Source organism: Hakea prostrata, chromosome 3, assembly GCF_041222555.1.
Source record: "Hakea prostrata isolate BN-2017 chromosome 3, UWA_Hpros_2, whole genome shotgun sequence".
Lineage (NCBI taxonomy): Eukaryota > Viridiplantae > Streptophyta > Magnoliopsida > Proteales > Proteaceae > Hakea > Hakea prostrata.
Genome location: NC_142602.1, coordinates 3984558 through 3999987, shown reverse-complemented (window position 1 = coordinate 3999987; position 15430 = coordinate 3984558). Strand labels below are relative to the sequence as shown.

Here is a 15430-nt window from a genome sequence, read left to right as displayed (position 1 = left end):
TGCTCCTGCATTTTGCCCCCCTCTTTTTAGGGTTTAATCTCCCATCTCTTCTTTTTAGCATTGTTTTCTCTTTAATTAAAGCTTTCGGTTACTTTTGCTTTGAAATGGTTAGAACAGATTAGTAAAGAATCCTATGTTTGTCAAATCCAGTTTCTATAAAAGCTTCTTCAGTCAAACATTACCTGAGAAGCCAAATTCCATAGAGCTTCTTCAAGTCAAATTCACACTGGAGTATCTCAATATGTAAGCAGTGATTCTATCTTAAAGTACCTTCAACCAATGCCACCTCTTCGTTTACTTTCCAAAAGAACAAAATTTATTAGTAGTAAACTTTAGTTGTTCTAAATCATTCTGCGTTTCTCCTCCACTATGGGTATTTTCCTTCTACTTTAATTTCCATGATTCCTAATATAAATTTACTTTGTAAAGTTAAATGCTTTTAAACATGTAAAATTAAAATTTTATATTTACATATATATTCTCTCACGTTACCACTCAATTTTACGTATGTGGCAAAATCTATGAGCAAATTAAAATCCGATACTCATGCCTTCTATGTTTTATAGTTGTGCTCTTCTGAAGTGTTACAACCACAAATTATGTAAGACTCACAAGTAAAAAATAGTAAAATATTTAAAAAAAATAAACCCGATCATCCTAATCCTGTGAACCCCTTGTAATTCGTGTTCAACAGCCGTCTGTAGAGCACAGACACTGGGGAGACAATTCAGACTCTAATTTTTGCTGGATGGAAGAACTTCTGATCAGGTTTATATTATTGAAGGCTAATAAGTTCAGCTCCTTCCAGATATTCATGATGGGTGAAGACAACAAAGATAAGCTGTTAGATTCCCAGACCGCAAACTCTAAAGAGAGAATTTACTTTTAAGATCAGTGAGCCAAATTTGATTACTGGGTACTGGGTTTTGAACACCAAAGGAGTTCCACACAAAGCCCCACAAGCATGGCTACAATTAAAGAAGACAAAGAAATCAGTATCTCTCCATCAACATTATCATTAATAAATAACCACCATCATCCTTACTAGCAACATAATGCTCATCAAATATACTTAATCCACCTCTGTGGTTGCATGCAATCACTAACATATAAGACAGATATCATAAACTCCTGGAGATGAAAATCCTTGTAAACACCTGGATAAAATCCTTTTAGCTACCCAAAGTTTTCTTCTTTCTTCTTTGTTCTTTTTGGGGGGTAACCAGCTTCCCAAAGTTGGATGACAGCAATAGGTGGATAGAGCCAAGTTCATAAGCAGTACATAAAAGAGATACTTTATTACAATACTGAGACTCAAGAGGCTCATGGTATGCACCAGTATCATTTTCTTTTGAACACCTGGAAAAGAAATTGGCCACTTAGCAGCTACTGCCTTGAATAAAATCAACAATCAACCTGGCAACACGGTCTGGCTTCTCAACATGAGGGATATGACCACACTCTGGTATTTGGCGCAGAATTGCATTTGGCAGTTCACAGTGTAATCTCTGCACATCATAATTCATAATAAATAAAATATGAAATCTTGTGAAGGGACCCAAGGGTACACAGATTCAGAAAATACATCTATCTAGTGGGGTTTTGACACGACCTATCATGCAGATGGTTCAACACACTAGACTTATCTTTGGTGCACATTTTTGAAATAGATTTTGGAGTGTGAATGTGCATCCAAATTCAAATTCAAATTGCTGATTCAGTTGTTGAGAAGTCCATGTGCAACTATTACTCTAACAAGAACACATTCCAAAGTAAAAAGATAAGAGGAATTGAGTTTTAAGAATGCATTATCGAAAATCTACTCCATTAATGCATAATATGTTCCATATAGAATAAGGGCAGGTTACCCATAACCAGTGTAAGAAGAATAAATAATCTTTCCTTTAGAGCAATAAATAAAGCAAACAATTGCTAATGCCTTCCAAAAACTATAATTTATGACCAATGGATGTATTTGAAGCTTAAAAGGATCGAAGTTCAAGAAATAAAACCACTGCAAGCTTGCTGCTGATAATCTGGTCATCCTCACCCCAGATGATAAGTGTCTCCTGCTTAACCTGTAGAATGTCAAGAGTTAACAGAAATCAAAACAAGTTTAGGGGATCATCTGATCAGGTTGTTTAATAGCCACGAGCTCCACAATCAAGAAATGGATTATCCACATTCATCAGCCATGTAAAATTTAGTCATAATACAGCTTGCTAGGATCCTCTAATCAATAGAAGTAACCCGTATTCTTAACCTTCATTAATTCAAAAAAGCACTGCTGACTCCAGTCACTCAAACTATACTTCGGTCCAAACTAGTTTCCCTACAAAGGAATTCCAGTAGGAAGGAAAATACATGCAGCAAGCTGAGATGTACCATTCAACAAATCAACAGGTATTTCATGGATCTCTAATGCAAAGTTGAATTCATGGAATGTTTAAAATTTGACTTTTTCCAGAGAATTGGATTTTTTTTTTTTTTTTTTTTTGGGTGGGGGTGGGAGTATGAGGTTGGGGAGGAGATTGTAGCAGTAATAAGATGGGAAACCTACAGATGAGCTAGTTACAATCATCTATTGAAAGAATAAATGGTCTAGACTCCCTCAGTCATCCATTAAATGTCCTCCCTGCATGTGTCACAAACATAAAACAGAGGAAGGAAAGCTGGCTCTTTCTTGTTCCATTTTCATTTTTTACTCACCTCATATAAGCACAAGGAAATGTGAATCTAGTAGTGTTTGAATCAATGACCTTTCCTGGCTCTCAAGTACCTGTTCTATTAGAGAACTAACATCATAGCCACCAGCTTCCATAAAATCAACAGTGGCATCTGTCCACCAAGGTAATAGGCAATGTAAGCGGCCCACCTAAAAATATACGCAAGCAGAAAGGATTAATCTTTATAACAATCACTAGTATAAATCTCCTGCTAAAGAAAACCACATACACAAATATTCAAGTTGATTCAAATTCTCACAGATGTCCAGTCTATGTTGGTAGTAAATGAAACATCCTTGAAGCACAAACGAGTCGCATACATCCTCAAGGGGATGCTCTTCAGTAAAGACACCTGGTATATGGAAGTGTCAAAGGCTAATTGATTTCAATATGTGAAATACCAAAAGGAAGGATACTATATGACATGGAGGAAATGCTGAGCATGCTCATTGATAAAGCATCTTTTCTGTAAAAAAGCTAGCCCTCATTAATTCCATATTCGTTATTAGGTTTTCTAGTCTGTCCTTCCATTCTTTGAAATAAAAATCAGTGCATCACATTGAACATTAGAAGTTTGCTTCGAGCTAGTGCAAAGTTCTTGGATGTTTGAAGGCCTGAAAAGCACCTACTGGATTGCATTCTGAGGTCAAAGATAATTCTAATGGTCAAATCAAGCCATTCATAACATTGTTTGTGAATCTCAATATGGTCTATTCGACAAAAATGGGTTTCATCTCCAAAAAGAGTTCCAAAACGGGTGGATCAGAAGATCTAAAAAAAAAGAAATAAAAATACATCACTCTTGAAATATTTGATCCACTCAGAGGTTCTCTACTAGAATAGTGCCTACTTGCATTAGTTTTTTACCACTCAAGACTATAAATTTTGCCATTCCAACCTTCCCAAGAGGAAGACAAATCTGCCAGAATGACCAAAGACACCATAGGCTCCCTAAAACTGGAAGCCCACACTTCTAGAAAGAAAATGATAGAGAAGGAGCAATGGCATAGGTGTGGCTTCACTCAAAACACAGCATCTACAGGATTAGGTTTGAAAATATTTTGAAATATTCCTTCACACTATTATGATTGAAGGCAGTCCCTTAAGTGTTATCCCTAACCAAAAAGGCATAGCCGAGGAGGGACATGGATACTAGAATTATCATCAACCATATTTGACAACTTAATGCTGATTAAATGCTCTGAATACTACTGGCCATTCTTGTTTCTTAGATCCTTTTAGAATTACAAACAAGCATCAAGAGCTACTTCCTTACAGAATCAAAGAACACTCACCCCTGCATAGGATACTATTCTAGGTAATTTAGAATGATCTCTGGGGCCTTCCGTATACACACTTGCATCAATCAACACCAACTGTTTTACCTGAAACATTAAAGAAGTAAAACAGCAATTAGATAGTCATGGATGATTTTATGATCCAAGTAGTGGACTGATATAAGATTTGAGGTATTCGAAGTACTGGATATTTCAAAGTCTGTTCAACATTTTTGGGGATTCAGTTAATTAATATTCCATTCGGAGAAAATTAAATATAAAGAGAATGCAGATGCAGGAAACTCCCACTTGGTATAGACTGATGTGTACACAGGGACCGTCTTATGTATTTTGTCTCTGTAACTCTAAGACAAAGTTATGGAAATTGATCATTTTCTCCTTGCTCCTGCCAATAACACCCCCCCCCAAACCAAACAAACAAAAAAACCCCCCCCCCCCCCCCCCCCCCCAAAAAAAAAAAAGGCAACAGTTATCTGGTAGCATGAAAAGAGAAAATAAAAGGGGCCTACCTTGTTTCATCAAGAACAAAAGGGGGGCTATGAGAAGCAAAAGTAAGTTGGGTTACACTATTATACCACTCAAATCATGAGCAATATTACTTAAATGCTGATTGAATATCCAATAGTGTTTGGTCATCTTTTCTTAAAATTCACAGCCTAGATCCCAGTACCAATGCCAACTCAGCCAGGGTGAAACCAGAAAGAGTTCAAATAAATTATCCAGGTCTCTCCCTCTGATCTCTTCCTCATGTGCCTTTAGGCCCTCAACTAGTATCCTATCTCATAAGCACCCCCAAGACACATCAGCAATTTCAACTAACCGATTGCGTATTTGGTCTTCCTTTGGAAGCTCCATCATTCCTAAGGAATGCCCATCTGAAAGGAAGTTTACATAAGGAGTTGAAGTTGCAAATGATGCAAAAATGCTAGCCAGTGTAAATGAGTCAACCCATTGGTAGGGTCTCTACTTTTTCTTCCTAAGAGATGTTTAGTATGACATAGGGAGGGTGAGTTTCTTTTGTTCTGCTGTAACAGACATAGATCTTGGTATCCCCAGTCTTTTTTCTCCAGAATTCTGTTCATTTTACCTATGATCTTTTCCTCTTCTCTAATGAATTCCTATTGAAGCCAATTTATTCCTTAAAAAAGAAAAAATTATCCAAATTCAGTCCAAGGGCCCCAACAAACTTTAACTAAGTCATGTTTTTTTGTCTTCTTGGGTTAAGAGCCCTTGCTGACTATACATTTCAAGATCTTGGCATATGACACGATCACTCTAATACTGCAATACAGGTTTCAGGGTTCTTCGACCTTGATTATGACTATCTTATTAGAGATGAGCTAAACTCCACAAGAGAACATGTACTTCCTCCCATGTCCAACTCAACTTTTACCAAAAGAGTTGTTCGGTGTGAAGAAGTTAAAATACCATCAGACACAAACAAACAAAACAGAGCAAGCAAAGATGGCAATTTTAAAGTAGTTCCCCACCAAAATGATGTGCTACGTATGGACCAAACAGAATAAGAATTTGAGACAGACATTCAAAAGCAAACAAAAATTAAAAGGCCTATCTGATGTCTCCACAAATTGATTCACAATAAATGGTTTTGGGAAATACTTACAGCTTCTGAATGGTTCACCGCAAAATCAATTGCAACAGCAGCACCAAGGCTTGGTCCAACTAAAACCATAGGCTTTTTGATGTAGGACTTCCAAAGCTATAGTAAGAATCAAACAGAAAATCTTAGAGCTGTGGCTTGATAACAGATGAAAATAAATTTCCACCATGGATTTGCACAGTGCCTTCTTGGAGAACAGGCATCTATCCAGCCGCCCAATTGAAGAAAAATCACAATACATTATACAAAAATTACTTCAGCAGCCAAGAGTATACCAAAATGACCAAATAAGACCATACCACCAAGGTTTAAAGTATCCCACGATACCATACGATACTAGCCGATACGTATTCATATTTGTTCCCAAACAATACGATACATCTTGATACATCTCTCCATTAAATCACACTAAAATACATTAGCCAAAGCGATACAATACTTGATACAGGACAATACTTCTCTTAAAATCACCTAATTGATACGATACTCGATATCGATACTTTAAACCTCACATACCACACAGAATATAATCCTTTTATACAAGGAGGTATCCAAACTCCATGCACTCGTCAGCTATTCAACTAACCAATCAGAGCATTTATTTGGACAATGATTTTAATTTTCTTTACGACAGGTGAAAAAGGCATTCATGTTGGACAGTAAGGCATCAAGTGAGCACAGCAAAGAGTATCCATTATAAGTACTCCTAATGATTAACGTTATGGAAGGCACAGAATACCACCTCTGCCCAAACCAAATCTGTCCTCAAACCAAGAGCATGGAAATCTTGAGACCATCCCAAAGAGTTAACAATTCAGTTGAGTCAACAATACTGACCAGAACTGGAAAACCTGGTAATCATGACATAAACCATGGCCAAAGTACCACCCATCTTGGTGCTGACCTTTGAGGTATTGAAATGGGTAGGACCAATGAGTCCACACACACCCCATGGAAGCATGTGTTGTATGTTGTACTTAGATACCAATTCACTTTTATGTGAAAAACTGATAATTATCAATCATAAACATCTAGGAACAGCTATTATGAATTGTTTGAATATGCTAGCATTAATATCTCAGGGAGATAATTCCTTATAATGACAGTGCTGGGAAAGGGGGTGGGTAATCTGCACACCACACAGTGGCAGCGCCAGAGCATCTGTCCACATGGTAAGCAGAACAGAGAAAATAATAAAGAACCTGAATATGAGAGGGAAGCAGTACTCTGGCGTCACATAACTATTGTTGAAGCATACGCAATTTTTTTGTTATTTACTGTTCACGGTAGTGTTCACGTGAATAGTAAAATCTGGTTTTTACTGTTCACATGAACAGTAAAATCTCACGTGAACAGTATTGTACTATTGATATTATTCTACTTTCTATTTCTAATGTAAGAGTCTTGCTACATAAGTTTTGGGAGTTTTTTAGAAAGCATAGTTTCTATTTTTGTGGTAGTTTCTAATTTCAAACTTTTTATTTTAGGAGCTAAAAAGTTACTAAAGCTGTAATTTTTTGTTTCCTTTTTCTAGAGGACAATTACTTGTCTCTCAAGTTGTATTAGATTCATTAGAAGTAATAAATAAAAAGGCTTTGTGAATTGTGATTCTAGACTCTTTAAGTTAGAATCACAGGCCTCTTCTATTGGTTGTTTATCTCTCTTCTCTTCTTCTTCTTCTCTCTTTTCTCTATTCAAGTTCAACTGTTGTTTTGATTATTTAAAGCTTGTTTTCTAACATGGCATCAGAGCTTTTTTGAATCAAAATAGTGTTGTTCTCAATATTCTCTTCTGAAGTTCTTTTTTTCTGTTTTCCTTGGTGTGCAGCCACCTAATGTATGGACTATTAGATCAAATATTCATGTGAACTGATCTTCTCTACGTATTACATTACTCTTACACGTTCCAGAACTTATATTAAATATTGTTTTCTACCTACCTTCGTTACCTCTTTTTTGCTACACTTTGCAAACCCTTTTTTTTCTCCTATTCGGTCCTAAGTTTTTTTTTTGCTCATTCTACTTCAAGTTTTGGAAAACTGATTTGAGTGATATCTACCTCAGTTTAATGTCTTCACTTACACGTGACTCAACCATGAATACGGCTGAATCTAAAGGATCTCAAGGAGATCATGTAAACGTTCAAATTACATCTATCAAGCTCAAAGGTAGTTCTAATTACTTGTTGTGGTCACAAGCGGTTCAGGTGTACATACTTGCAAAAGGTAAGCTTAAGTTCATTGAGGATGAACCTCCTGCGGAGACTGACAAATCCTATTTTAGTTGGATCCAAGATGATGCAATCATCAAAATTTGGATGTGGAATAGTATGGAACCTGATATTGCAGCGAATGTAATGTTCCATAAGACTGCAAAGGGAATATGGGATGACTTGCAAGAGACCTATTCCCAAGCTAAAAATATGATTCAGATTTTTAGTATTTATGAAAAGCTATTTCAATTTCAGCAAGCTGACAAGTCTCTGCAGGATTATTACAACTCCTTTAAAGGCATGATGGAGGAGTTGAATGTCTTTCAACCTCTCACCACAGATATATAGAAGCTTAAGGCCCGACGGAATGAATTTTTTGTGTCCAAGTTCTTGCAGGATTGAACCCTGAACTAAAATCTGTCAAAGGACATCTTATTGCTGGTGAGCATGTCCCTAACCTTAGTGAAGCATATTCTAGACTTCAACGTATTGCCTTGCTTGAAGGGAATTCTCCAGAAAAAAATTCTAAAGGAGAAAATTCAGCATTCACTACCTCTCGTGGAAGGGGACGTGGTCGTGGTTCAAGGGGAGTTAGCAAGTTTTCTGGAGGTCGTGGTGTTCAACTGTCTGATAAGACATCTTGACTTTGTACTCATTGCGGTAAAACATGGCACTTAGTGGAAGCTTGTTGGGCCAAACATGGAAAGCCAGAGTGGGCCAAGCACCTTGCCAATCATGCCGTTTTCGATGATGGTACTGATACTATAGCAAACAACGATAATGGTTATGGATCTTCTTCAGGGGACTTGTCTAAGACTCTAAAAGAAGATGTAAGCCAAATCCTTCGCCGATTGCAAAATTTTGAGATTGGCGCTTCCACATCCACTGGTACTTCTGTTGCCACACTTTCTCATACAAGTAACACATCACTTCTCACTTCTACTCCCACCCCTTGGATAGATCATCGATTCAAGGGCCTCTTCCCACATGACTGGTAAGTCATCACTTTTCAGCTCTTCTTTTAAATAGACCACTAAAAATTCTATTGTTATAGCTAATGGGACTTCCACACCTATTCTAGGCTCTAGAAGTATTTCTCCTACACCTTCTCTTACTTTGTCATCCATACTTCATGTTGCTAACTTTCCTTTTAATTTATTATATGTTAGTCAATTAACTAAAGCACTAAACTACTCTGTGACTTTTACTCCCACTTCTTGTGTTTTCCAGGACCTTCACACGAGGAAGACGATTGGTGGAGGGCGTGAAAGCAACGGACTCTACTATTTGGACTATGCTACCAATATTGCGGCTCTCTCTGATGATGGTGTAGACACTCTCCAGTGGCATTGTGGTTTAGGCCATATGTCTTTACCTAGATTAAAAATTTTATTTCCTTCTTTTAAATCAATGTCTAAATTAAATTGTGAAGCATATGAGTTAGGGAAGCATCATCATGCCACCTATCCTCCATGCTCTATCCCTCGTAGTGAGTCCTTATTTTCTCTTGTTCATTCCGATATTTGGGGTCCTTGTAGAATTAGTAATAGACATGGTTTTCGATATTTTGTCACTTTTGTGAACGATTTCTCCCGCCTTACACGGTTATATCTTTTAAAGGATCGGACAAAGTTCTTAACTACATTTAAAAGTTTTATTTATGAAATTCGGACTCAATTTTCTCTTCCTATTAAAATTTTTCGGTCTGATAATGCTTTAGAATATGTGCAACATGATATATCTAACCTATGTGATTGTCTTGGAATGATTCATCAAACCAGTTGTTCATTCACTCCCCCCAACAAAATGAAGTGGCTGAACGCAAAAATCGTCACCTCTTGGAGGTTGCACACGCTATTTTGATTCAGATGAATGTTCCCAAGAGTTACTGGTGTGATGCGGTTTTGACTGCTACTCATTTAATTAACCAAATGCCTATGACTTTGCTTTCTGGTCTCCTTTTTCAATTGTTTTTCCCAATAGTGAACCGTTTTTTAGTTCCACCCAAAATTTTTGGTTGTGTGTATTTTGTTCACATACCACATCCTTTGGATAAACTTTCCCCCCGTTCTGTTAAGTGTATTTTTCTTGGGTACTCACGTACTCAAAAAGGTTTTCGTTGTTATGATCTGGTTCTTTGCAAACAATTTACAAGTACAAATGTGACTTTTTTTTAAGATACTCCTTATTATCCTAGTCAATCTATATCTGTTGAAAACTGTGATTTGGACGATACTCCTCCTATTCCCTCTTTAGTTCCTTCCACTAGCACTGTTTCTCTACAGGTTTATCAGCGGAGACATAAGTTGGCAGAACATACTATTGATAGTAGAGTTCCTCCTAACAATATTAGCGGCTCTCCTTTAGTGGAGCCTGAAGCTAGCCCTACGGGTTTTCCTTCTTCATCCTCTCCACCGGCGGATTCTTCTAGTGGAGATGTCACTCCACCTTTAAATGACTTACCAATTGCTTTGAGGAAAGGTACTCGTACTTGTACTTTACACTCTAACATTGTTTATCCTGATTCCAATTTTGTCTCTATCTCTCATCTCCCTCCTAGCTTTCGTTGTCTTGCTTTGTCTATGTCTGCCATTCATATTCCAATCCATCATACCGAAGCTCTTAAAATTCCTAGTGGAAAGCCGCCATGGATGTGGAAATGGATGCTTTACATTCTCGTCATACATGGTCTTTAGTAGACTTACCTCCTGAGAAAGATGTGGTCCGCTGTCGATGGGTGTATACTGTTAAGTACCATTCTAATGGTACGGTCGAAAGGCTTATGGCCCGCATGATGGCTAAGGGCTATTATACACAAACACATGGTGTGGATTATTTTGAGACTTTTTCTCCTGTGGCGAGACTTAATTCTATCCGTGTTTTGATATCTTTGACTGTGAATTATGATTAGCCTCTTTCTCAACTTGACATAAAAAAGGCATTCTTATATGATGATCTTCATGAAGAAGTTTACATGGAGCAACCTCCAGGGTATGTTGCTCAGGGGGAGGACAATGTTAGTGTTTGCAGGCTTCATAAAGTGATTTATGGACTCAAACAGTTTCCACGGGCTTGGTTTGAGAAATTTAGCAAGACTGTGGAGTCTTTTGGTTTTGTACAGTGTTATTCTGATCACTCTATGTTTGTTAGACGACAAGATGATTGTGTTGTCATTATGGCAATTTATGTTGATGATATTGTCCTTTCAAGCAATGATGTTGATGCAATCCATACAGTCAGGGCACACTTACAGAAATCTTTTCAAACCAAAGATTTAGGTGATCTACAATATTTCTTGGGGATTGAAGTGATCCGCCGTAAACAGGGAGTGAGTTTGTCACAAAGGAAGTATGTGTTAGATCTTTTGACTGAGACTGGCATGCTTGCTTTTAAACCTAGCGACATTTCCATGGATCCTTAGTTGAAATTAGGACATGATGATGGTGATTTGTTAGATGATGTCCATCGTTATAGGAGCCTTATTGGGAAACTTATTTATCTTACTGTTACTCTTTCTGATATTTCTTATTCTATTGGTGTGTTAAGTCAGTTTATGCATTCTCCTAGGAAGGTCCATTGGAACGCAGCAACGAGAGTACCTCGGTACTTTAAGAGTGCGCCCGGAAAAGGGATCATTTATCAACTAAATCGGAGTATGGACTTGGTTGCATTTTCTGGTTGCGATTGGGCTGGATCCGTCATTGATCGTCAGTCAACTACAGGTTATTATAATTTTCTTGGTGGAAATCTTATGACTTGGAAGAGGAAGAAACAGTCCACCATTGCCCGATCTAGTATTGAAGCTAAGTATAGGGCTATGGCCCACACCACTGCTGAATTGATGTGGCTTCGTTCATTGTTAGAGGAAATAGGATTTCTAGTTTCTGCCCCTATGAAAATGTTTTGTGATAATCAAGCAGCCACTTACATTGCTAGTAATCCAGTGTTCCATGAGAGGACGAAGCATATAGAAGTAGACTGTCACTTTGTGCGTAATGTAGTCAAGAAGAAGCTTATTGCAACTCCTTTTGTGAGCTCTACTGACCAACTAGCTGATTTGTTAACCAAAGTTCTGTTCAGACCAAGTTTTCAGTCTATCTGTTGAAGTATACGCACTTTTTTGTTATTTTACTGTTCATGTGAATAGTAGAATCTGGTTTTTACTTTTCACGTGAACCGTATTGTGCTATTGATATTATTCTACTTTCTATTTCTAATGTAGGAGTCTTGCTACATAAATTTTGGGAGTTTTTTAGAAAACATAGTTTCTATTTTTGTGGTAATTTCTAATTTCAAAACTTTCTATTTTAGGAGCTAAGAAGTTACTAAAGCTGTAATTTTTTGTTTCCTTTTTATAGAGGACAATTACTTGTCTCTCAAGTTGTATTAGATTCATTAGAAGCTATAAATAAAAGGGCTCTGTGATTCTAGACTCTTTAAGCTAGAATCACAGGCCTCTTCTATTGGTTCTTTATCTCTATTTTCTTCTTCTTCTTCTTTATTTTCTATGTTCAAGTTCAATTGCTGTTTTGATTATTTAAAGCTTGTTTTCTAACAACTATTTTCCCTATATCTTAGCATCGAGCCAGTAATAAATATACCTGATAGAGGTGGTTCCGCTTTGCTGCCACATCTCCCACGTCGGAAGAAGGAACCAGTTCTGATACAAGCAATAGAAAACCAGAGGAACATGTTATAACGACTGAGAGTATATATCCCAAGGAATTCAGAAGTGAGACATGTATTGAAACCTAAATCAGAAAAGCCCCAGCCAAGAATATCCACAGCCCAAGTCTCCATCCCAGCTTCCTCCAGCAATGGGTATGCGTATCTCCATTCTAAACAAGAGCTGAATACAAAAAAATGAACTTCAGCAACTCAGGAAGCACTGCCTGCATGCATAAAATACAGCCTAAATATAATTAGCATATGATACTGGCCTGTCAAAACCATGAAGAAGAACTACAGGATTTTTCTCCGTTTCCAGCAATGGCTTCACACAACTACTCATAATGCATTTCTCTGATGTACCAACCTGCAACAGCAGAAGGCACCCAGATGTTAATCCTGCAAATAAAAAATACAAGAGAAGTGCATGATGGATACTTAGCTTATGAGACCCTAGGTAGGTAGCGACTCACCAAACGTGTAATTTCTTATGATGTTAGCCCAAACATATACAAGAACAACAAGTTTGCTGCTGGAAAACCAACAACTACATAAGAGTTAATTTTCTTCTATGCTGTTTCTCTTTCTACATTGGCTTCCTTGCCCTCCACTTCCCCACAACCAAATAGAACCCAAAAAAACAATACCAATGAATGCCTGGTTTAAAGACTTGACATAGTCTACCGAAGTACATAGCCCCAAAAGATATTCAAGGGGGAAAAAGAATCAGCGACAAATACTTCCATTTATCAATATTGAAGTCCCCTGGAAACAACCATACCGCACAATCACACAGAAACCCTTTTAAACCGCAGGGACAGGAAACCAAACAAAAACAGATGCCTCGGAACTGAAGCTCAAATGGAAGTATGTAACTGCAACAACAACTTAACCTGAATAGTGAAGGGGGAATTAATGAATCACCTGCACAGGCACTCTCTCAATCCTTTTAGCCAGCTTTTGAGCAAATGGGTCTTTGATTTTCTCGACTTCTTTTGGAAGAAATGGTGGAAACCCATCTGCCCAAACCCCAAATCCGTTACCTCCTGAGCTTCTTTTGCATCTCCCCGGAGATTGAATTGGTGGAAAACCGACACTCAGAGCAAACATTGCTGAAACTCACCAACACAACTTGGCACTAACTGAGAACATAGCAGAAAGGCACTGATGCTTCTGCTTAAACATGTGTTGTTGTTCTCGTACATAGCTGCAAACTGACATTATTCACCGCTGATCATTGTACAGGTGAGCCATATCACCGTATGCACATTTCCCGTTTTCCCTCTTTCGTGAACCATATTTCAATTAATTTGAACGTGTAAGCTGTAAACTGAAAAAACTGGATGAAATGATAAGATTAACTATCGTTATAAACAAGATAAACACTGGTTAAGATTGTGTAATCTCTGTATAATCTTTACAAATTGGGTTTTATCTCTTTCTCTATCAGTGATTAAAGTTGAGATAGACTTTTACCGAGCGAGGAAAAACCAGGTCGAAGAATCTTTATTGTATATATAAAGTCCCATACCCCCAATCCAATAGTTGCTTCTTCTTGGTTAAGATTGTGTATGTAATCTCTGTGTAATATTTACAAAACTGGATTTATTTATTTCTTCTGTATCAGTGATTAAAGTTGTACTATGTTCCTGGTGGGAGGATTTCCAGACTTGTTTCTTTAAATGCATTTCCTTTAATGTGTTTGGTCAAAAAAAACAAGTGATTAAAGTTAATATAGACTTTTCCGAGAGAGGAAAACCAATAATCTTGAGAGGATAATGATATCTTGTCTTTTATTGAATATATAAAATCCCATACTCCCAGTTTTTTTAACTGTTTCTTCTTCTTTCTCTTCACGGCAATCCAACAGTTATAAGACTATATACGTGGAAAATGCAACAACCAAGCAACTAAAGGATACTGCAACCAAGCAACTGGATTTTTATTTGTAGCAGCAGCAAATGGTGAGGATTAGGCCACGTAAGCATATGTTAATCAAATGGTTGTAAACTAAAGGGTGGGGAATTATCTAAATATAAATTTTTATTTTTATATTTGAAGGATTGAAAATTGGTTTGAAAATTTTGAAATCTACAAAATTACATCCCTACATCTATTCAATGAATTCCCAAATTCCCGCTGTTAATTTGCAGATCCATGGTTGTTAATCTACTCTTCATCAAATTGGGATTGAATTTCTCTACTAGCTCCCATGGGTGTTTTTATTGAAATATAAAATAAAACAGTTATGGGGAGTGAAGCAAATATGGGCATTTTATAACAAGAAAAATATATTTTCATTCTTGAGGAAGATAAGCAAGATGAAGGAGCGAAAAGAAAATCCATTGAACCATATTTCACAAAAATCAGTTTTGCATCATTGGGCAATTTAGGGTTTGAAAAATATAAAAATTAATAAATTAAACCTACAAAAGAGGAAAGGGAATAAGATTATAGATCCACAACATTCCAAACAAAGAGACAATTTTAGCACTGGTAAACCTAACATCACCCTTTTGGAATTGAACGCTTCGCAAAGCAACCGCATAAACAAGAACCACCGCTGCCCTCCACCACATTGTCGAACAGAAAGCTTCTTAATTATGATTTAGAGAATAAATAACCGTAGGGTTCAGACACTTGAGAACTCAAAGGAATAATTGGGATTCTTCGATAAAGGTAAGGATGTCCTTTGTAAATTTCAAAATTTTCAAACCTTTAAATGTAAAAATAAAATTTTGTATTTATATACATATATATCCCACCCTATAGTTTACAATTGTTTCTTTTACTTATGCCTCACCAATGCCACACGAAAAAAAAAATATTCAGCCAACCGTCCAAAATCTCGATTGCTCAGATGAACACCTTTTAGCAAAAACTAAAAAGGGCGTAGTTTTTTTTGG

The 15430-nt window shown here is 37.0% G+C and overlaps 1 protein-coding gene across 1 annotated transcript; it reads right to left on the bottom strand.

Annotated features, from left to right (window-relative positions):
• Positions 1 to 637: 637 nt before the first annotated feature.
• Positions 638 to 14124, bottom strand: LOC149020129 (alpha/beta hydrolase domain-containing protein VTE7-like). Its single transcript, XM_089148213.1, has 10 exons — positions 13449 to 14124; positions 12797 to 12891; positions 12608 to 12705; positions 12458 to 12516; positions 5649 to 5744; positions 4022 to 4111; positions 2986 to 3078; positions 2780 to 2875; positions 2013 to 2078; positions 638 to 1508 (listed from the first exon to the last, which is right to left on the bottom strand). The coding sequence occupies exons 1-10, from the start codon at positions 13632 to 13634 to the stop codon at positions 1380 to 1382; spliced, it is 1008 nt and encodes a 335-aa protein (XP_089004339.1). The 5' UTR covers positions 13635 to 14124; the 3' UTR covers positions 638 to 1379.
• Positions 14125 to 15430: the final 1306 nt, after the last annotated feature.